The following is a 23,793-nucleotide window of genomic DNA, read 5'->3' as shown; positions in this document are numbered from 1 at the left end:
AGGAGAAATTGAATATTTCAGCTCCAGAGCAGAAGCATTGTACTGCTACATTTTATGAGATCTGTTGCTATAGATGCAGAGCCCTAAAATGTGTGTGTGTGTGTGTGTGTGTGCGCGCGTTGCATTAAGCGTGAAAACGTGCATTAAATGTTCTTAAATATTATATATATGATCACCAAGTAACATGACAAGATCTATAAGAATTATCCTGAGTTAAGGAACGAATGGACAAATATAAGGGCAATTCTGCCACATTAAATAAAGAGAAGCTGGATTTGTACAATATGTTTAGTAAAGAGCAAGTTACACTGTTAACCATCTTCATGTGACTTTTTACATACGGTAAGTAACTCTAAATATTAAATATATTCAGACTGGTGGTTATTTAGAGTTTAACTGATGGCAAGTCTAAAATGTTGCATGAGAAAGGGAAGAAAAGTGTCCTATGCTTACTGAAGTTTCACAAACATGGCATGAGAGTATGGCAAATGAAATCAGTATCAATCCAGATTAGCCATGATTATTTGGGTACATTCTTAAGAAGATTCTGATAATTATTGAATTCCATGACATAAATTTATTTAGACGTATGTACTGCCTTACCATCTCATGGTGCTCAAGGTGCCTTTCAGTGATAACACAAAAATAGCATGAAGGTTTCAAACATGCAAACGATAACATTAAAAATGTAAACCTTGTAAAAATATGTTAAATCAATTTCAGGGGGCCCATTCACATTTCAGGAAATGAGCGGGTAATCGTACACTTAACTGTTTCAAAAAGTCCAAAGTAAAGAGGCCTGTTGGAAGTTTATTCCAAGCTCTGGCTTTATTAAACTATGGAGGTCTGCCAATTCATCTTTTACAAATGGGACTGTCATCAATCTTTCCTTAGTAAATCTCAGATTGTAGACATTATTAGGCAAAATGCTTTCAGATACCCTGGTTCAGAACTGTTTAGAGCTGTGTAAATAAATGCCAACATCTTAAATTAGGGCTGGCAGCTAGTATGCTTGCAAAGTAGTAGTAACCTGCTCTTGTTTTCAGCGCCAACATCTGTTTCTAGCCATAACCTTCTGCACCAGCTGTACTCTGGATTTTTATAACATGTACAACTGGGGTTGTACTATTTTCTCTACGGTAGCAAAGACAGAGCTGATTGCCAGCCAGATCTGTGCCTCTTTCTAAGCAAAGATCATATGCATCTCCAGTGATAATTTGACTTTCCAGAGATTCCTAAACTCAGTCCTAGAGAGAAGTGCTAGCACCAGAGGGGTGGGGAACCACTTCCTGGATTTCCAACCTGCCTGACCAGTGAATTGCTAAACTTCCTGGGTCCATTTGCCCTCATCTGGTTTGTCACCATTTGTAAACACTGATCAAATATAAGCTGCTTTTTCAAAACTATTTTAAAGGTAGTTTAGTTTTTGAAGAATTCGGAAAAGGAAAATTGACTCATTCCCAACAACTCAAAACTCTGAATTCTCTGAAAAAGGAAGTAGAAGCAGGAAAGGAATGATTCAGTTATTCACTCTTAAAATAAGGTTTACAGCATCTCCCTTTCATTTATGGACAGTATCTTCTGTGCGGGTTATTTTGGGAAATCAGGACTTCCATCCATATGGGCTTCAAGTATAGGGGCAAAGGACTCCCAAGCCACATTTGGACATGAACTACAGATTCATCATTGGTCATTTAGCATTAAGCAGGTAGTGGTTACTATACTACTATCATGATGTAATTAACAGATTTGAACTTTGGCCAGCATTGAAATAGAATCATCTGCAATCTCCCTTTGCATGCAATATTTATTTGTAAATCCAAATTGTACCAAAAGAAAACTCCCAAGATAAAATCCCTTTAATTTTCATTATTTTATAAATAATACATTTTGGAAGTTTTAATGCATCCCTTTGCAATTATTTTTAATTTCACAATGCTGCTACAAGTCACACCTTTAAAAATAAAAGCTTTTTTATTGGCTTTCGATTTTGTTTGGTTTTGTTTAAATCTACTATTACAGAAACTGAAAATAAACTCCTTCAGCAACTGCAGTTCTACTCTTGGTTATGAATTGGGTTGTGAAGATGCAACGTCATATTTCACTTTCAATCTACTTCAGTTCTCTCCATGCAATGTCTTTTTCTTCATGAAACAAATCCAACTTTTTAAGGAATCACTTTTTTGTATGTTATATGAAGGTGCTGAGTCATTGGTTGCGTAGTAGTTGACATAGAGACTGTCTGTTCTAGTTTCCCCTCAGAATTGAGCCTGAATTTTCTAGTAATCTAAAAAGAATATAAAAAAGACATTATGTATTATTGGATTCTGTTTAGAATTCAAGAAAACAGCAAAACAAATTAAGATGAAGGGACATAAATAAAAATGTTCCCAAGTACTACTGTAATATGCATACTTCAAATCCTCGCAAAATTCCAAGCAGGATATTGTGGCTTATTTCAACGTTTATCTTTTCATTTGACACTTATTGGAAGGAGGAGGAGAAACCTTTTTAGAAGACTTCTGAACACAAACCAGAATATTGGTATGTAATACAAAAAGGACAGACTATTGGGTACCCTTAGAATAAAAGTACAGAAATCTGTCAATAAATCATGGTGATCTCTTTGCTTTGCATATTTACATTTGCTTCTAATTTGTCAAGTTACAATTAAACAGTTGTAAGTAATAAACCTAATAGTAATTCTTAAAAAGAGAGGTAGAATAGTTTACGATTAAATACCTTTGAAAATTACAGGATATTATGTCAAAGTTTATTAATAGCCCATCTCACCTCAAAGGATTGTGGGGAAAATAGGAGGTGGAAGGCTATTAGGTATGTTCATCACCTTGAGTTATATACAAAAATAATAAAGGCTAGATCAAAATAAATAAGTAAAATAAGTTTCACATACCAATACTGGTCTGCAATGCTCATCAAATTCTAAAAAACAATTCTGTTTCTCATCTAGATTTTGAATCTATTGGTGCCCTTTGTTCCTTTGAAATAGTTACTTGTAGAATGAGAATGAAATACCCGGGATTGCAAAACCCTCCCCAAGAAATTCTGCCAAAAGTTGTTCTTTTGGGGCAAGTATTCAAAACAACTTGCAAAACAGTTTGCCTGGTACAGATGCATAATAAAAATTGCACAGTAATAACATTAACAGACCAATGTCTATTAATGGACCAATTATTTTCAGGGATAGATTATGAAAAAAGACAACTACTGCAATAAAATCTATTTTTAGAGATTTTACTCTTTTTATATCCCAAATCAATCCACTGCAAGATAAAGGCCTCTTTAGTGAAGTTTATGGATCATAATCTACAAGGCTAGTTCTGTGCAGGTTGACAAATAGGTGTGTCCTGGTTTCCCAATCCAGAGCTAAGACTAGAAGTAGAATTTGGGGATTTGGCTTCTACTCCAGCACCTTACACCATATTTTCAATTTCTGAATTGACTTTTTGGGGTGTATGGTTGTGAAATTCACTATTGTTACATAATTACTAAGAAATAGTATAGTAAATATCAAAACAGAGCTCTTCACTTAAGATTCACTTAAAGATATAGAAAGGGGGAGACCTGATTCAGAGTAATAGCTATGTAAAAGAATTTGGACCAGCAAATTATTCCAAACTTTAAGACTATTAATGTGGCTGCAAGTGGCTGCAAAAAAAAAAAAAGCAAATGAAATTTTAGATTGCATGAACAGTACTTTCATGCAGTACTCACAAGAACTGTTTGAATAAAGTCAAACTCTATCGAGTATTGTGTCCTGTTCTAAGCACTTCACTTATTGTGTCCAGTTCTGGGCACTTCACTTAAGACTATTTGAAGCTAGTTGAGAGAAAGGTAGCAAGAAAGATCAGGAGGGCACGAACTACGTCCTGTGAAGGGACATTGAGGGCACTGGGACAGTTTGACCAAAGATTTTGGCTAAAAACTGATAGCTGCTATAAATATCTTTGCTCTTCCATAACTCTAGAAATCTTTGATCACTAGTTAAAGAGAATAAGAATGCTACTACTCCACTCAAAGAGAAACAAGATAACTTTAAAGCAAACATTTTAACTTAATTGTGAAAGCAGCTTGTCTTTTGTCTTATGTGATCAAGCTGCTCTCAGCGTTTTCTGGATTTGTTTCAGAATAAATCTTTTTATATTTATGTTTTGCAGGTAAAAGTATTTTGTTATTGGTTTTTTTGGAAGAATTGGTAAATTAGCACACACGTACTCAATCTCAAAGATTCTCATACTTTAACTAGTATTTATATTGCACATCATAAAGATTTGTGAAGAACAATCCAAGTCGCCATTTTTATTTAACCTCAATCCCAATCTACCATTTGACTTTAATTCTATATTCTTTACAACTCCAAATATTTGATTAGATATGCATAAATGGGCAATTAAAGGGATTCCCATAGAACAGGTGTGAACTTATAAATATCTTGGACTTCAGATTCAGACCTCCTTATCTTGATTTCTCTTGACTGACCAGTGTTGCTTAATGTATTCACAAAGTCGACAAGGTCTTTCATGCTATGATTATTTTGAACCTTCTGTATAGGGATTCAGATTTGTACTTTTATAAATTATAATATCCTTAAAACTTTCCAGTGCAAGTTTTTGAAAGCTATCTTTGCAGGTCCAAACTGTGGGTTCCATAGCCTGGTATTATCACATTAATTAGTGCTACCCCCCCCCCCGCATCTGATCGCACTAGTTCTTAGATATCATTTTAAACCAACTTGTCTAGCAAGAGCTAAAAGCAGTCTTCAACTTCTAGGATTCTCTTTGGAGACCCTCTTCCCATTTGGGTGTAAAAAGGCCAGGAGTACTTAAGAATCTGAGATACTGATTTTCAAACCATTCTAAGTCTAGTATCCAATCTCACAGTCCACAGATTCATCTTGACCAAATTGAAAACAGTGTGGTTTGGGGACATGCAAAACTCCACCAGAGCATCAGAATCTATGGAAAACAGTACAAAATAGCCTCTGCTCTACCAGTCTTAAAACCAGGAGGATCAGATCACTGGACTAGATGGAAAATCCTAGCAGTGATGCAGGAATGTGAGTAAAATTACTATTTGAAGAGTTTTAAATATTATAATAGCACAAAGAAACCTTTGCATCAAGCAAATGTACTCTAGTACCGTAGAATTAGCTGCAAATGTCTTAACTCTAAATTCCATTTCATTACTTTAGTTTTCACTTAGCTAAAACTAAATGGAAAAGTCAAATGATGACAAAATATTAGAAGCATAATCTCTAATGATTCAATTAAAATCCATGTTTACAAAATAGCTAGTCATTTTCCACAATGGTAATATAACTAGGAACACAACTAGAGAACACAAGTGATGATACAACACCCGAGTTTTCTGGCCCATCCACCTAGTCATTGGTATAAGTCCTGAGGAATGCTTAATTTGACAATAATTTAAAAAATAGTTGTGGTTTAATTGAATAGAAAAATAATTTTCAGTAGCATTAGAAGCCATTGTTCTCACTTTACTTTGTCCAACAGCAAAACATTACAGGTTCTTCAGAAATTCCAAAGGTTCATCATAAATATGTCTTCAATCACTTTTTGTGTTTTGTATTTAAGGAAAAAAATGCTGTATAATTAATAATTATAGAAAATATTACAAATGTATAGAATGGAATTGACCAGAAATATAACAGTTTCTGGGGAATGTAACAGAAGAATTATATTGTTTGGGCTAGCAATAGGATACCGAGTACATATTCATCAACTACATTACAATTAAGCATACTTACTTGCTCTACATGAGGTTTCTTGGCAAAGGAAATCCTTGCTACTGAGTTGGAAGCTATAGAAAGCTCTTGCCCATTTACCTCTCCCTCTTCTACTTCCACCAACCCTACATAAAACAAACAAACAAACTTGATACACATAGGATTCACAGAACTATATCAAATATACCTCCAAACCAATCATTTACGAAAACAAAAGGGTAGATAGCAGAAAATTTTCTAAATGCTTTCAGGAAAATCAAGTTCAAAACTGGGATTAAAAACAGCTAATGCAATAAGATTGATACCTGTGTTCTGAGCACTAATGAAGGCCACCTTGTTAGTGTCAGGTTGGATGCGGATAAATCCACATTCTCGATGCATTGGTTTCTTAGTGTCTGGATGGAAAGCATTGAAACTGTTGGGATAAAAAACAGTACTATCTGCATTCTTCTGTTAACAAATCCACATAAATCAGAATTCATTCATTCATTTGCCCCCAATATTATTTGAATGAAAGAAATGTGAGTGGCATTCTCATATACTCTTTTTAAGTAGGAAACCTGAAGTACTATTGAACAGTATTCAAATGTAAAGTAAAATTATTGTCTGAAGCAAGATATACCTCTCTCTGCTAAAATATTGGACCATTTTTATAGTCTTGATTCAGAAAATAATTTATCGATGTCATTAGATAACTATTGGACTATCTGACATTCAGAAATAGATATGCAAAAATAATAGGATACTGCGTTTCCTGTAGGCACAAAATGCCCCAAATTCTTGCTCATTATAAATTGTTGTTCATTGATCATCTTAATCAGTTCATGATGATTAATACTGGAAAATAGTGCTATTTCTAAACAGAAAATCCAAAAGGGATATAGGCAAAAAACCCATGCTTTCCCACATAACTTCCTTGTTTCCTTTCCTACATTTATGATGTAACAGAATAGTTTCTATACTTTCATTCCTTCATGCTACACAAAGTAAGGTTAGATGCTTATTTCTAGCTTAGATGGTTCCCAAAAAGTTATGCAAGTAATGTAAAAATCACCAATACTCTTGAGCTAGCCCACAAAGAGTTAAAGTGTTTCTAATTATTAACAATTAACGAAGAGAAAATCAAGGTTTCTGTGGCAATCGTTTGAGGGCTTACAGTGTAGAAAGGGGTTTTCTCCTAAAATTAGTATACCAGCATTCTATGTAGTTAAGGTTTTCTTTATACCTCATTAATATTTAGGAAGTCATAGCAGTAGATTATTTACTACATATTGTTTCAGAGGTATTCTTCTTAAACATATGAAAAAAAATCCAGAAAACTCACGAGAAATTCAGCATGGGTTGACCAACGTGAGAGATGTGCACTTCTTCAAGATATTGGAAGGGCTTCATTGAAGGGAAGGTACCATCTCCTGGGGGATCTGAAAGCCATGTGCCCAGCATCCAGGAGAGTGGTTCAATCACAGGATTCAACTGTGCAGTTTCTAAATAAATAAGCAATCTGAGAGTAATCAAACTGTACCAGTTTTTTGAAAGTAGCAATAGGCAATCTTCTTTAATAAGTTGTATAAAATTCCAGAAGAAATGATAAACAGATCCTTATAATATCAGCTTTCTAATTGCAAAATCAAATGTATTCTAAACATTTTATTAAAAATGTATTCTTTTGAATTTGGAGAAAACCTGAAGAAAATCAATGGAGTACTGTATTTGTAAAAAAAATATTCAAGTTAATTTTGTTCCACAGATATCAGGCGGGGCTTCTTGGAAACTATCATAGACAATAATCTACTTTAAAAGAATTATTTTAGGAGTCTAAGGAAATCTATTTTCTTACGATTATATGAAGCTTAGGACAGTGCTGAATTTGGAGTCAGTGTTTCCATGGAATGGAAACTAAAAACCGGTAAGATTTTTGGGGGGGAATGAATTCAAATAACAAAACTTGAAAAATGAAGTGAGGCTAAAGAAGTGTTTTTACTACCATCTAGTGGATGAACTCACATCATAGCAACTCAAAACATAAACAGCACTATTACTTTTCAAATTAAGCAACATTTTGCAAATGTTTAACTTATATTTGCTTATGGAACTGCAACCATAACTGCATCATCATGCATAATAGAAAGCTATTCACAAATTCAAGTTAAATACATGCTCTGTAGGCATTACACTTCCATATATTCTCACTGACACATACCTACACATAAACTAAACACACTAACTCAAGGAGGGAATGAAGAGGGCAACTAAGTCACTAACAACTCCATGGCTTTAGATTTTTAGGGATCAGAAGGGGAAAAAATGAAAATTGATTGGGAACGGGATTAGAATGTATTGGTGGCTATTAACAATGAATGAAGAAAAGGATGTAAGAGATAAAAGGATGAACTATGCTATTGTTTGAGTAAGCCAACTGCAATCACACTTAAAACTATTTTTAAATTTCCCTAGGGATGAATGTGACAGCTACCGACAAACATTAATAGAGAAATCAGATATTTTGATGCAGCTGAGTACTGACATATAAGTACACAACCAGCCCTGGGTATTCTCCCCCCTTTTTTGTGGGTGGAACAAATAAAGGAATATAACTTATTAAATATACTGGCATGCAGTAGAAATTTTATATCATGATTTTACAATTTAAATATAAAAACTGATCTAAAAACCAAAAGACACATTTTAATAATTTGCTACAAATCATTTTGCTCACAATTTGATTTATTCTTCTATGTCATAATTTGACTAATTTTCCAACTGATCATGCAAGAAGTTTTATTTTTATTTTTGGATTGAATTAAACCAAAGAGAATGGTGAAATATAAATAGTTCCCTAACTTAGAAAACTGATCCAAAACAAAATATTGCATATTATTAACCAGTAGGCTTCACCAAAAGCCACATAAAAACACTGCCTAAGCAGTGCCTAAGTTGTTCTTGTTCATCCTCTCCCTCCTTTTAGTACTATGCTAAATGCTGTTTGGTGCAATTCAAATCTCCTATTTTACATTGCAAATGCTGCAATAGTACTTAATTGAACAGCTGCAAGGAGCTCATAATTTCACTGAATGTATATTGTTTTCTAATAAATTAGTATGGTTACATAATTTTAAAATTTTTGACACCTATCTACTACAATTTTATAATTATAATTATTTTGAAAAGGGGAAACTCATGGAACTACATTTACTGAAATAGTAAAAAACTAATAAACATTACAAATGTTACAGTTAACCTATCAACTTGATAATCCCCTTCTGAATAGTTCATCTAATAGTTGTGCTATTAAGATGCAATTAATAGTAAATAGTATAAAAATAGTAGAGTTTAAAAGCTTATTATGTATTATAGTATTTATGAGGACTAAATTACTGAGAAATGATCAGTCACAGAAAAATAATAATATGCTATACATTTTAAGTATTTATATATCTTGAACACAACAATATTTTGTTAGCATTCATGCCCTGGAAATTGAGCTGAATGTTAGCCAAATTCTTGCCACCGCAAACATTGACATAATTGAATTCAAAAACATATAGGAACTTCCTGGTCCTTAACATTAACAAAGTAGGAGAAAGAGTGTGCAAATCTGGAATTTTCTATTTTTGGTACTATCATGGGTTCAGAAACAATCAACAATCAGTACAAATTCAAACATTATAGAATTTACTGTCTGTGCAGTACTCCAGATTTAAATGTTTTCTACATGCAAAGGAAAAAAATAGCAATCAGCAGTGTAATTTAATATACAGTACATAAAACATAAGCCACATCTCTAATATTCATCATGTATAAGTACTTCAATTTTAAAAAGCAGCTTTTTTACACAGTACCTGTTTGGATTTCACGACTGGCCATATTTTGCAATATTATTTATAGCTTGCTTACTTAAGATCACTAATCCTTTCCCTAGCCTCCATGAGAAGCTGCAAACAATCTAAGACAAAACAGGAAACAATCTTTGGACTCTATAAAGGTTATTGCAGTGTTTTCTGGGATTTGTAGTCAAGTTTAACAAGTTATGCAGAATTGATCTGAAAGTTCGGCATAGATTGTGACTCACAATTCTTTTTGGTTCCTTCTGCTTTTTCATAAAAGTAAGGCACATACTAGCATCCCATAAAACAAAGGCAAGCATTCAGTACTGTATTCAGCTTGTAAAACAGGGCAGAAACAAAGAAGGAGAAAGTTAAAAGCCAGACTGAGAAATGTTAGCATGGCTAAATAGTTGTTTTGCTAATGAAATCTAATTTGCCAGGCTTTCTTTTTTATAAGCTATGTAAACAAGAGATAGAAATGGTGGCAGCTTATATACATTTATAAATGAAAATGTACCTCAACAATATTACAGTTCATTATGAGTGATATTCGAAAATAAATTTATGTCCCAAGCATAAATTAAGGGTCCTGGGTGCTCTCTGAATTTGGTTGTTTTCTTGCAGATATTTCATTACCCAAACTAGGTAACATGCATCAGTGTTAGCCTATCATCACTTGCATTGATGATGTTACCTAGTTTGGGTATGGCAACCTCTTCAAGAAAACAACCAAGCTCACAAAACACCAAGGACTCCTCATTTCAACCCTGAGTTACAAATATTCTCTTTATTGGTAAAATATAAAGAATTATAAATCTAATCAGGGTTATAATCTAATTAGGAAATATTAAAAGGGCAATGTGGCCCCATGGGTTCTTTTGACAAGATTTAAACAGCAGCATCAGGTAACTGTAACCAATATAGTATAAATGTAGTTCCTAGATTTCTTGTTTGGAAAGTGCGATATGGCACAGAACTAAAGCAGATTTAGTTCTATCTACCGGACATTTCCACCACCACCCAAGGAGAAATGTATATAAAAGGGAAAATAGAGCAAGTGACCCTTGAAAATATTCTATGATAAGAAACTTTATTAATTATCTGACCTTGTCTACCTGTTTCTCAGAAGGAAAACTCTGATGCAGCAGAGTTCAATCCTGCATCCTATGCTATTTAGCTTAAATATGAAATCAATGGGCAGATCATGCAGAAACATCAATATACTACTGTAATTTAATTCTGCTCAAGCCAGGACCAGAAAAAAATGACTGTCAGTGCAGATCTTCTAAGTAATGCGTAACACAAAATCTCCATTAACAATTTGATCCAGTTTGTTTCTGACACTTAAGTTTCTTCAAAATGCCTTGACTATCTGGTTTTAAATGTTATTCATGTTTTCTTCTTTTGAATGTTTTTCTGTGGGTTCCCTCCCATATTTATCACGATTGAGAAAGGATATAAATTTTGTTAAATAAATCGACAACATACTCCTATTAAATTGTGTCCTATTTTAAAAATAAATTTAAAGGATTAGATAAATTAGGCATTCAGAATAAATATTATATAAAAATCTGAACAATTGGTTGGCAGCAATTGGTTTCCAACACAAAAGAAATGTGTACATAATTTCTCCTACAGAATACCAAAAATATATCTGTGTTTTTTATCCTCATTAAACAAATTAATAAGTAACAGTAATCATCCCTCAGAAGTATGAAATCTGTTCTTCTGTGTAGCACATATGACATAACTAAAGCCATAGTTTAGTAGATCATTAAAAATTACACCAATAGGGATTATTGTAATGCCAAATCATAACAGTCCAAATGGCTAATTCTTTGGTGCTTAACTCACATTATATAAAAATTCTAAATGTTTCCATCACAATCTCAAATGTAACATTTGTTCTTTTAACTTAAAGTGCATGGCTTTCATACATTTCTTTGGGACAGTAGCTATAATCAGTGGTATAATTGAAATTGGGACAAAGAATACCCACCATTAGGAGGTCTTGGAATGCTGGCAAGGAAAGCATTCTGACCTCATTTGAAACATTTTTTTCTTTTGCTGTTTTAAATCATTACTGAAGGGAAACAACCCTGGTCCCTAGTGCTGATAACCTCAATATTAGGAGTGAAAGGCAGGATTTGCCAATTCCCAACTGGAAGGATACAGGGCCACATCATTTGGCCATTTTCGGGCTTTAGTAAATTTGCATTACTAAATGTACAGTTTACTTGTAAAGAACATAGGAAATGGGTGTGAAGGACAGGAGGAACAGTCACTACCAAGAAACTAGATTGATTGACAGACAACCGAGTCTGGCCAAGAAACTAATTTGAAAAAAAACAAGCCCTCCTATTCACAATAAGATAAAGTGAAGGAGGATGGCAACACATTCAAGACTTGCAAGATTCTGTAACTATAGCTATTACCCATAGCATTTCATCTTTGTTTCTTTTCCATTCTGGGTGTAATTCATGTTTGAAACTTTGTTCAAATGCTGGTTCAGTTATATTTTTGGCATGACCTATATTTTTTAGGTCTGTATTCCACCACTTGACAGCCAAGCCTCCAGATCAAACAGAATTAATTTTATCTCTTAGGATATTCATTTCTGAAATTTAAATTTAATAAAATATTAATAATAATGAGGGGGGAGTTACTGCGCAGCAGCATGAAGCGAAAAGAAATTAAGATTAGTGAAAGTGAGCTGGTGAACTATGAGATGAGAAGATGGAAGCATTAGTATGTCAGCTTACTGGAGAAGAAAGAACTCAGTTGAAGACAAAATGGAAGGGAAGAAAGACAAATTGAGTTTATACTGTATGCAACAAAGGAAAATCTAGGTGGGAATTAGTTAAATGTGACCATGGAATGTTGGAGATGCCAGATAGTAGAAGACACTGATGGCATCCAAGGAGTGAGTAGAACAGTGAAAGTGGTCTGAAAGAGAGACAACTGGTAAAATGGGATGGATGTCCCAGAGCATTATAGGCAACAGAAGCAGACTCTATCTTTCTGGAAGTGTTGCTACCTGTTCAAGCCTCATATTTGGCTTGGTTGGGTATATCCATAAGGACTATTATGTGAGGCCACTTGACTGCCTTCACCTTTGAACAAGGAGAAAACATATAGGAAATGACCATGACTTCAACTATTCTATGAGGACCACTGGCTAGTTTTGGAAAAGTGGTAGATAGAACCGGTCTTATGGAAGGTTATTTGGAAAAACAATCTATTTGAGGTGAGGATAAGGGAGGATAAAGGAAAAGTTAATAAAAGTGGAGTATATGGGTTGGATCTGTTGATAAGGATATATGCTCTTCTCCAGTTGCAAGACAGAAAATAATCAGAGTAGGTTTGGGGAGTCAGAAGTCAAGGATGATATTTTCCACCAATTATGGATACAAGTGGAGTCTACTTGGGGAGAGTGGAAATATAATTGATCTTGGTTGGGATTATGGTAATTAGAGGACATTTAGATGGGATTTCTGCAACTAGTAGTAGCAACTCAGACAAGGGAAGCCAAATGATGCAGAAAGTTCATGGGATAAGACAGTGATGGATGAGAATCTCTTCTAGGCAAGCAGGGCCAGATCTTGAGAACAATAAAACTGGAGGATATAGAGGAAGGAGTGAAGAATATAATAGTATTGCGAGAAAGAGCTAGGGCAAGAGGCAATGTGAATATTTCTTGAACAGAAAAAAAGAAACGTCATATTTTATGCTAGATACCTGCATATTTTGCCATCAATTTTTCTCAGCTGTGAAAGTGCAGAGAATACTAACCACAGTCCTGGGACAACAGGTTGTTCAAGAAGGGGAAATTAATCCTCTTCAGCTCATCCAGCTTTTCCTTCAGCTTTCTAACCTGGCTGTCAGAGCGGCTGATTTTTTGCCTCAGCTGCTTCAGCTCTCCATTCTTCTTTTCTACTTGTTCTCTCAAACAACACACTTGACTTTTACTTTGCCTAGAGGAGAAGCAGTAGGAATGAAGGGAATCAATGAGCTTGCACGCTCCTGAAGCAGACATAATGACCTCATTGATTGACATGGGGTTGGCATCAGTCTCTCCCTTCTGACCTACTACAGCTTCTGTGGCTGGTTTAGGGGTCAGATCTGCAGGGGATGCAGACATGCTTTGGGAAGATTTCTGGGGGATAGCAGTAAGAGAAGAAGTAGAGGAGGCTTCTCTAAACCTCGTGTCCTGCTCCATAGAGTTGTTACCAGAGTTTGATTCCGCACTTCTCCTTAACCTTTTTCTTTCTAGTGGTTCCTTTGGAAATGATGATTTCTCTCTAGTATGCTTGGAGAAAAAGCTGTAAGAATGAAGGGATCCAATAAATTTACATGCACCTGACACCGGAGGTGTGAAGTCATCCTCTGATATACCATTTTTATCAATTTTGAAACTTCCTGGATGGATAACCACTTCAGAATGGTCCTCAACAGAATGGTTTTCTGGCTTATGCTGAGTAACTTTTGTAACTAAGTTATCTGCTAACATCCTTCGGAGAGAACCTTCAAGTTGGACCTGAAAATTCTCCCCCTGCTCAGTCATTGACCCAATTTCAGCTTGAAGAGTCATGTGCTCCATATTATTAGTTCCTTCCACAAGCAAGTCTTGGCCAGATGATAAGGTTCCCTCAACTACCTCCCCACTTCCTTCATTTGATTGATTGCCATTTCTTTGTAGAGTCTGGGTTATTATTTTTCTCTTTCTTTTGAGATAACCCCTGCTGTTTCCCCTTGGTTCAGAAATATGGAATATAGATGGGATGGCGGTAGGTTTCAGAAACCGATGCTGGTCTTCCAGCCGTTTTGAAAAACTGTCTTTAGTGAAGTGTTCACTGCAGAGAAAAGAATACTTGGTGGGAATCCAATTGTCCCGTTGCACTGCTTTCAACCACTGGATTAGTCGCTTTGAATCCTTTAATGGAAACCTTCAAAGAAGCATAAAAGCAGAAAGTTACTACATACATTTATTTTTTTTCTCTCTTGAAATTATGAAAATACATACAGGTGAAACTCGAAAAGTTAGAATATCGTGCAAAGGTTCATTTATTTCAGTAATGCAACTTAAAAGGTGAAACTAATATATGAGATAGGCTCATTACATGCAAAGCAAGATACTTCAAGCTGTGATGTGCCATAATTGAGATGATTATGGCTTACAGCTCACGAAAACCCCAAATCCACAATCTCAGAAAATTAGAATATTGTGAAAAAGTTCAATATTCTAGGCTTAAAGTGTCCCACTCTAATCAGCTAATTAAGCCATAACACCTGCAAAGGGTTCCTGAGCCTTTAAATGGTCTCTCAGTCTGGTTCAGTAGGAAGCACAATCATGGGAAAGACTGCTGACCTGACAGTCGTGCAGAAAACCATCATTGACACCCTCCATAAGGAGGGAAAGCCTCAAAAGGTAATTGCAAAAGAAGTTGAATGTTCTCAAAGTGCTGTATCAAAGCACATTAATAGAAAGTTATGTGGAAGGGAAAAGTGTGGAAGAAAAAGGTGCACAAGCAGCAGGGATGACCGCAGCCTGGAGAGGATTGTCAGGAAAAGGCCATTCAAAAGTATTGGGGACTTTTACAAGGAGTGGACTGAGGCTGGAGTCAGTGCATCAAGAGCCACCACACAGAGACAGATCCAGGACAGGGACTTCAAATGTCATATTCCTCTTGTCAAGTCACTTCTGAACAACAAATAACGTCAGAAGCGTCTTACCTGGGTGAAAGAAAAATAGACCTGGTCTGTTGCTCAGTGGTCCAAAGTCCTCTTTTCTGATGAGAGCAACTTTTGCATCTCATTCGGAAACCAAGGACCCAGAGTCTGGAGGAAGAATGGAGAGCCACACACTGCAAGATGCTTGAAGTCCAGTGTGAAGTTTCCACAGTCTGTGTTGATTTGGGGAGCCATGGCATCTGCTGGTGTTGGTCCACTGTGCTTCATTAAGTACAGGGTCAATTCAGCCATCTACCAGGAGATTTTGGAGCACTTCATGCTTCCTTCCGCAGATGAGCTTTATGGGGATGCTGACTTCATTTTCCAGCAGGACTTGGCACCTGCCCACAGTGCCAAAAGTACCAAAACCTGGTTCAGTGACCGTGGGATTACTGTGCTTGATTCGCCAGCAAACCCGCCTGACCTGAACCCCATAGAGAATCTATGGGGCATTGCCAAGAGAAAGATGAGAGACATGAGACTGAACAATGCAGAAGAGCTGAAAGCCACTATTGAAGTATCCTGGTCTTCCATAATACCTCAGCAGTGCCACAGGCTGATAGCTTCCATGCCACACCGCATTGAGGCAGTAATTGCTGCAAAAGGGGCCCAAACCAAGTACTGAGTACATATGCACACGTATACTTTTCAAAGGTCCGATATTGTTCTATGTACAATCCTTGTTTTATTGATTGCATGTAATATTCTAATTTTCTGAGATTATGGATTTGGGGTTTTCATGAGCTGTAAGCCATAATCATCACAATTATGGCACATCACGGCTTGAACTATCTTGCTTTGCATGTAATGAGTCTATCTCATATATTAGTTTCACCTTTTAAGTTGCATTACTGAAATAAATGAACTTTTGCACAATATTCTAATTTTTTGAGTTTCAACTGTAGATTAAACTAAATAAACCTCAATCTTCTGAAAAAGTTAGAAATAATATGTAGACAAAAGTAGCATTCATTACATTTTTAAAACCAGTATTTTATAAAGATGCTGAGCTGTTTTAGATTTTGACATATTCAATAGCTATTTTTATGAAACAATCATTTCCAAAAAGCAGTTCAACAATTAGATTTTAAAAGATTATGTCATCTTTATCTTTTAAAAGATAATGTCATCCAAACATTAATCCCAAGTGAATTTATGCCCCAAAGGTTCTCAGTCAATTCACTGCATATGATCAAACTACAGACTAAAAATGACAAAGAATTGGATGAGATAGCTAATACAGAAATACATAATTAAAAATTCAGAATGGTTTTGTAAGTTAGAAAAGCAGGCTATGAAAATATAATTAAATTGAATAGAATCAAACACAAAGTTCTCTTCAGAAACTACAATCAAATATTCAAACAAAAGATTGAGGATACTTGACTTGGTTATATGTAAGAAATTCTTAGAATGCTCTAAACTAGCTATGAGTCATCAAGGAGATACCAAAAATTTTAGATTACAACAAAAAGAGTAGCTCCAAATCATGGGACTATAGCTTCCCTTTATTTTGACCTTACACCCCCACTTCAAGTATTGTGTTCAATTCTGGCTATCATACTTTAAGAAATATTCAGAGAAACTGGAACACATTCAAAGAAGTCCAATGATAATTATCAAGGTACTAGAAATCACAATCTAAAAGATAGATAGAAATAGCTGGGTCCATTTAGTTTTTAAAGAAACAGAAAATATGAAAGCACTATTCAAGTACCTGAAAGGATGTCAAATACAAGTTCAAACCTGTTCTCCATTGTTCCAGAATGCAATAACGTTTAGTTTAATACACTAAATAGTATATTAAAGTTGAAGAAAATTGAATCCAATTGAATTTTACAACTTTTTTTCTAGCAATAACAGCAGTCTGAAAGCGGTATCAGTTAGTGAGATGAACTGTGTATGTAGATTAGAGTTCCATGTGATGGGATGGCTGTATTGTGTTTTTAGATGAATGGTCTTCCAGAACTCATTTCTATTTATTTTTCAAAATGTTTTTAATAGATATAGGAGGTGATCAGGCTGAGCCCTGAGACAGGATCAGGGATGCCATCAGTCTCAATCCCTTCGTGCCCACAAGAGATTGAAGTCTAGCCCATCTTGAATTATGTAGATTCTTATCTACCGCCAATTTGCTTTGACCATTAGTAGTTCAGATTCTTGTTGAAAGTGCTAGCATACAATAAACTTACATTCATTTGAACTTGCTTCCTGATTTCTTGCACCTGACATTATGACATTGTTGTAATTGTTGGTTATATGCCCAAAGACATACTCAGCGAAATGGGCAGCCATATACTAGTAAATGTGTTTAATTAATCAAGTAAGTATATTTCCCTTTTCACCCATTTCTAGTTAAGTGTGTCAAGGCTAAATATTTGTGAAACTCAAATTTTATGTTATAGCTAATCATAATTAGAGAACACCATGCAATTCTAAGCATGTTTCAAAGTCGGTTTTAATATTTTAATGGAACTTACTCAAAAGAAATGTATATAGACCTCTTGTTATAGAAATTATGTATTTCTTCTCCAGTTATTACCATAATTGGGACCAGCATTTTTCATTTGTTAAGATACAGAAGAAATTTAATCACATATATGTTATATAGTTAGAACTATATAGTTGGAACCTTAAAAAGATGTCACACATCTATTTCCAATTTTTAAGCAGAAAAAGTTAAGCAGCAGTAATAATTTATTTTGCCCTTTTTATTATTACCTTTATTGTCCAAGTACAAAATGTATAAAATGAGCCTGATTGAGCCTCCCTTCGTGTACCCCCCCCCAACACAACTCACAGTGAGGACAGAAGTCCCTAACCCAGTCCTAACCTTATTACGCTATGTGACCTTGTTGCACAACCCGCCGGCCTTGCATGTCTATTATACTATGTTGACATGAAGTTATTTTCTGTTCAAAAGTCTGACAGCCCACGGGTAGAAACTGTTCTTCAGCCTGTTGGTGCGGCTAGCTATGCTTCTATATCTCCTACCTGATGGTAGGAGAGTGAAGAAGTGTGAGTCATCCCTGATAATTTTCCTCACTCTTCTAAGGCAGTGAGCCCTAGCAATGTCATCTAGTGGTATCAGGGAACAGCCCACGATGTTTTGTGCTGTGCTCACCACCCTCTGTAATGTCTTTCTATCCGCAGCTGTCAAGCCAGCATATCACACCGTAATGCAATATGTGAGGTCACTTTCTATTGTGGACTGGTAAAAGGAGGTCATCAGTCGTTGTTCCACTTTATTCTTTCACAAGATCCTAAGGAAATGGAGTCTCTGTTGGGCCTTTCTGGCCACCTAGGTTGTGTTGATTTTCCAGATGAGATCTTTGCTGAGGTAGACTCCCAGGATCTTAAAGGAGGAAACTCTCTCCACACAGCCCCACTTGATGTAAAGTGGGGCAGGTTCCTTTCTCTTCTTCTGGAAGTCTAACACCATCTCCTTTGTCTTGCTAATGTTTAGTTGCAGGTTGTTTTCTAGGCACCATGAGGATAATTTTTGAACCTCCCCCCTGTATGCTGTTTTGTCTCCACCTGTAATGAGACCCAATATGTAGTATCATCTGTGAACTTAATGATCACAGTGGATGGGTCAGACAATACACAATCATGTGTACAGTGAGTACAGGTAGGGACTGAGCACACAGCCCTGTGGGGAGACAGTGCTAAGCTTCAGGGAGGTGGATGTGAAGACCCAGCCCTCACTGTTTGTGGCTGGTCCCTCTGAAAATCTTTGATCCATTCGCAGATGGAAGAGGGAAAATCCAAGTCAGCCAGCTTTTCAATAAGGATACTCGGCAGGACATTATTGAAGGCCAAGCTGTAGTCAATGAAAAACATCCTAACATAGTTTCTGGGTTTCTCCAGCTGGCTCGCTACAGAATGTAAGGCAGTAGCTATGGTGTCATCTGTCAATCTGTTCCCATGTAGGCAAACTGATGTTTGTCAAAGTCTGGTAGGAGACATGTCCTAAGGTGTTGGAAAACCACTCTTTCGAAGCATTTCATCACTACTGACGTTAACGCAATAGGTCTGTAGTCATTTAGACAGTTAATTGCTGTTTTCTTGGGGACTGGGACAATAGTGGCTGTTTTCAAGCATGATGGAACACAGGCTATTTGCAGGGAGATATTAAAGATCTTTGTCAGGACCCCTGCTAATTGATCGCCACAAGTCTTTACCACTATCCCCAGCACCCCATCTGGACCTGCAGCTTTACTGGGATTCACAGCCTTCAGTGCAGCTCTCAGTTGATGTTCGCATAGGGTGATTGTCTGGGAATCAGAAAGCTGGCAGGCAGAGGCTACGGGGTTTGGTCTTTTCACCTCGTAGCAGGCAAAGTTGTTCAACTCCTCTACCAATGAGGCATCAGCACTGATTGTGTTCCTTTTGTTGCCCTTATAGTTAGTTAGATGCTGCAGTCCCTGCCACACTTGCTTCAAGTTGTTATCTGCTAGGTGGTTCTCCACCTTATATTTGTATTGTTGTTTTGCTGTCTTAATGCCTCTTCTAAGGTTTGCCCGGGCCTCTCTCTCTCTACATATATATATCCCTGTCCCCTGCCTTAAAGGCAGAATCCTGGGCTCTCAGAAGTGTCCATACCTCGACAGTCATCCAGGGTTTACAATTCCTATACACTCTGATGCACTTGTCCGTTGGTACACTGTCAGTGCACACTTTGATGTAAGAGAGTACAGCATCAATGTATTCATGCAGGTCTTGATGTTCAAATACACACTACTCAGTGGTTTCAAAACAGTCCTGCAGCTGACTGAGAGCACTCTCTGGCCAGATTTTAACCATTTTCATGACTAGATGAGTTCTTTTTCTAAGAGGGACGTACTTCAGGCATGACAGAAGTGAAAGATGGCTGGATGTATCCAGGTGGGGGAGGGGGATTACTCTATATGCCTGTTTCAGGTTAGAGTACACACAATCTAAAGCGTTCTTCCCTCTGGTGAAAAATTGCACATACTGCACAAACTTAGGGAGAACTGTCTTTAAACAGGCTTGATTGAAGTCCCCAGCCACAACAAGAGCGCCCTCTGGGTGAGTTTGCCGCTGCCTGGAGATGACGTCATATAGCTTAGAAAGCAGCACGCTGACATTGGCATCAGGTGGAATATAAACAGCTATAATAATTATCAGTGATTTCTCTAGACAGATAAAATGGTCTACATGTGACAGTTATCAGTTCTACATCTGGGGAGCAATAGGTATAAGCTACTCTACTATTAACACACCAGTCACTGTGTATATAGATACAAAGTCCTCCTCCCTTGCTCTTACTGGAGTCGCCATTTCTATCAGAGCAATAAATGACTCGGCTTGTCAACTCCACTTCCGCATCAGGTATAGCTGGGTGTAACCAGGTCTCTATTACAATCATCACACAACTTTTGCGGAAAAGCCTGCTTGCTGCCATCTGCACTCTAATTCATCAATTTTGTGGATGAGGGATCTGGTGTTGCTTAAAAAGACAATTGGCAGCACTAGTCTATGGGTCTGCTTTCAGAGCTGAGCCAACAGACCAGCTCTACAGCCACGTTTTTGTTTCCACTCCTTTCGCTTTTGTTGGCATCTCCCTGACCCAACGACAATCCATGGAGATCCTGGAAGCCTCGCTATGCAGTTCGGTATGTTGTGGGACTGCTGAAAATCACTGGTAATCCCGGATAGACTTGCAAGCCCGATGTTTAGCAGCTCTATGCGTGTGTAGGCAAATTTTGCTCCTTGCTCTACACTGTACACACACATCGATACACCCATCATTCCAAATGCCACACACTAATACCGGGAGCTCGGGGTCGCTGTGTGTGAGCACACCGCCATCTTGGTGGAAGAAAGGCAGGATCAGGAAGAGGTGAGATTGACAGCAATTAAACTTAACTATTAGAATCATTGTTAAGTTTAATTTAAAATTAAAACCACACAACACAAGCTTGAAGATATCACGATTCACCTCAAAGTTCTTTGAAATAACTCAATTTTAACCAATTTTGGAAAACTGTTACAGATGACTCCATTTTAGGTAGGGAATGTTTAGAGTGGTTTAGATGGAAGAACAATGCAATCTAAACAATACAAACAATGCATCTAAACAAAGTTGCTTTAGATTGGGAAACAATGCAAGATTCAGTTGACAGCAAAGAAACAGGAAAAAGATATATTAATGAAAAGACTCCTTGAAGAAGTTATTCTTGTATAATCAATCTCCCACTTTGGTCCCAGAAAATAAACAATTGACACAATCAAATACTATAAGCCATCTTTAAAATATGGAGACAAGCAAAACTAATTATAGTGCATATCAAATAATGACACAGGAAACTCTCCATAGATTTCTTCAGTTCATTAAAAACCAACGGTTATTTCTAATAAACTCATATTTTAAATAGCACACATTTATATTTTTCAAAAATATAAATTCATTTCACATGCACACAAAAATAAATCAAGACAATTGCAGAAGAAAAATATGGGATCCAAAGAATACTCACTACTCGTAATAATTGAATCAAACTCCTATGTTGAAAATGTTTTGAGTAGCAAACAGGGGCCAGACATTGTCCTTACTTGGGAATTTCTAGATGCATCTCATTTGATGCTTTTAACTTTAAGCAAAGTCACTAGCCACCACCCAACCCTTATCTTAAATTCATGTAAATTTCTTCAACTGAATTAAATTAATCTTGCATATTTTCACCTTTGCACCACTTTCACATTTTTAAAAAATTAATCTTGGACAGGAAATAATGGCTACTATTGAATGTTTGAATTTTTAAAATGTTTACATTTTAACACCAACATCAAAAATATTAGGAACCATCCACTGTAACAATAAAGATATATTTCTTTTTCTGCTATACGCAAAATAAATAAAAAAGAATACTTCATAGTTGTTTTACATAGAGTACACAGAGATGACATTTCTTGTTTTACATTAATAGTATACTTAAGAGTACTGTCACTTTTTTTGTTTATTTTCTCATAGCTGTAATGTGTTCCTTTTCTAGTTTAAATAAGGATCCACACACTACTGTATATATTGGATTAAAAACCAATCCATATTCAGTTGATACTTCTAGAATGCAATCTATCTCTTGCAAAGATTGGCAAATATGGCACGTCTCAGGGCAAACAAGAGGTTAGGATGTGACAGGAAAATGAACCATCAGCTTTTTTTCTTATGAAAGCGGGTTGCTCCATAAGCCACCTACAGACAGATTTGCTACTGAATAAAGTTGGTTTCTCCAGTGGGTGTATACTTGCAAAACTCAGACAAGACAGAACAGGTAAACTTGTGAACAACAGTAATACTGCTTACTCATGCATCTGTGTCCCACATACGAAATTTAATAAATAAAAAAATAAGTAAAAATCAGAGCTAGAACTTGAGGCATATCTTAACACTGGAATGCTTCAACTACAAAACCATGGTGCAGAGTGACAGTGGAGGGATAGGGGCAGGGGTGTCACTATAACCAAGCAAGTACAGATCCTTTCCTTCCCTTCTCAAAAAAAGAAAAGAAGAAAAAAGCCCAAAACATGTGCAATCATTTCCACAGGAGTTGCAGCCTCTCTCACCATTTTATCTTAAACTGGGCAAAGATAGCAAGAAGAATTTGGGGGGTGGAGAGAGAATAAGAAGGATGAGAAAGGCAACAAATGGGTTTTGCGCCTCCATGTGTGGCTCTGTGTATGGAGGTGAAGTTGGTCCCTATTGTTGGGGGGGGAGGGGGGGGAGTTAGTCCCCTATTGTTGAAGGGATGCTCACTTGGCCTGTCTGGGAGAGACCAGCACGAGGGATGCAAGTCGGCGAAAGAACCGTCCAACTCCCCAGAAGGCGAGTGCAAAAAGGTACGTGAAGGGGGCGGCCGGGCTTAGCTTCGAGGGGCATCAGCCTGTCACAGAACTGCGAGCGGAAGAGAAACGGGAAGCTCTGCGTCGGTCCACCCGATCGAAAAGGTGCGCCTCGAGAAGCCCCGTGTCGAGGTACGAAGCAGGAGACGGGCAGGTGCGAGCGCTCCTCTCCCTCCCCCTGGTTACCTGTGGAAAGAGACGGCCACTCTGTCCCGGGGACCTTTGCCCTGCCGGTTGGAGCAATTCAGTGCCGCGCAACAGATCACCATCGCTGGAGGCCGCACGGGCGGCCCTGCCTCACCCCCCTCTCCGCCCCCCTTTCAGCCGTACAACAAGATGGCGAAGGCAAGCAAGTCACACAGCTGTCTCGCCACACCCTGCGGAGTAACTTCCGTACGGAAGAAGCTGTCATTCAGTTACACCCCACATGCCTTCGGTGCTACAGTATATAAGCGAAGCAGCGCTTACAACCGCCCATAACACTCCTTAATTCTCTTTTGCCTCTCTTTGTATCTCGCCGATTGACTCGTTGTCAGGCAAACCAGAAGCAGCGAAGAGCAGCTATTCTGTTGTTGGGCCAACGTTGTTAAAACCACGCTACGATGC

At 37.0% G+C, this 23,793-nt stretch overlaps 1 protein-coding gene across 3 annotated transcripts; it reads right to left on the bottom strand.

The window, feature by feature from the left end:
• Window positions 1–1,955: 1,955 nt before the first annotated feature.
• Window positions 1,956–23,625, bottom strand: THAP4 (THAP domain containing 4). 3 transcript variants are annotated; one of them, XM_026701443.2, is made up of 6 exons: window positions 23,374–23,625; window positions 13,384–14,537; window positions 7,092–7,251; window positions 6,073–6,182; window positions 5,789–5,892; window positions 1,956–2,287 (listed from the first exon to the last, which is right to left on the bottom strand). In XM_026701443.2, the coding sequence occupies exons 1-6, from the start codon at window positions 23,454–23,456 to the stop codon at window positions 2,168–2,170; spliced, it is 1,731 nt and encodes a 576-aa protein (XP_026557228.1). In that variant the 5' UTR covers window positions 23,457–23,625; the 3' UTR covers window positions 1,956–2,167. The 3 variants fall into 3 exon arrangements, with proteins under 3 accessions (XP_026557228.1, XP_026557232.1, XP_087789250.1); XM_026701447.2 differs by having other exon boundaries at window positions 13,330–14,537; window positions 23,374–23,520; XM_087933124.1 differs by having other exon boundaries at window positions 13,330–14,537; window positions 23,102–23,498.
• Window positions 23,626–23,793: the final 168 nt, after the last annotated feature.

The sequence above is a fragment of the Pseudonaja textilis genome, chromosome 4 (genome assembly GCF_049901715.1).
Source record: "Pseudonaja textilis isolate UNSWEBS1 chromosome 4, rPseTex1.2, whole genome shotgun sequence".
Classification (NCBI taxonomy): domain Eukaryota; kingdom Metazoa; phylum Chordata; class Lepidosauria; order Squamata; family Elapidae; genus Pseudonaja; species Pseudonaja textilis.
Note: the sequence above shows the minus strand (reverse complement) of the source record. Positions and strands in the feature narration are given on the sequence as shown.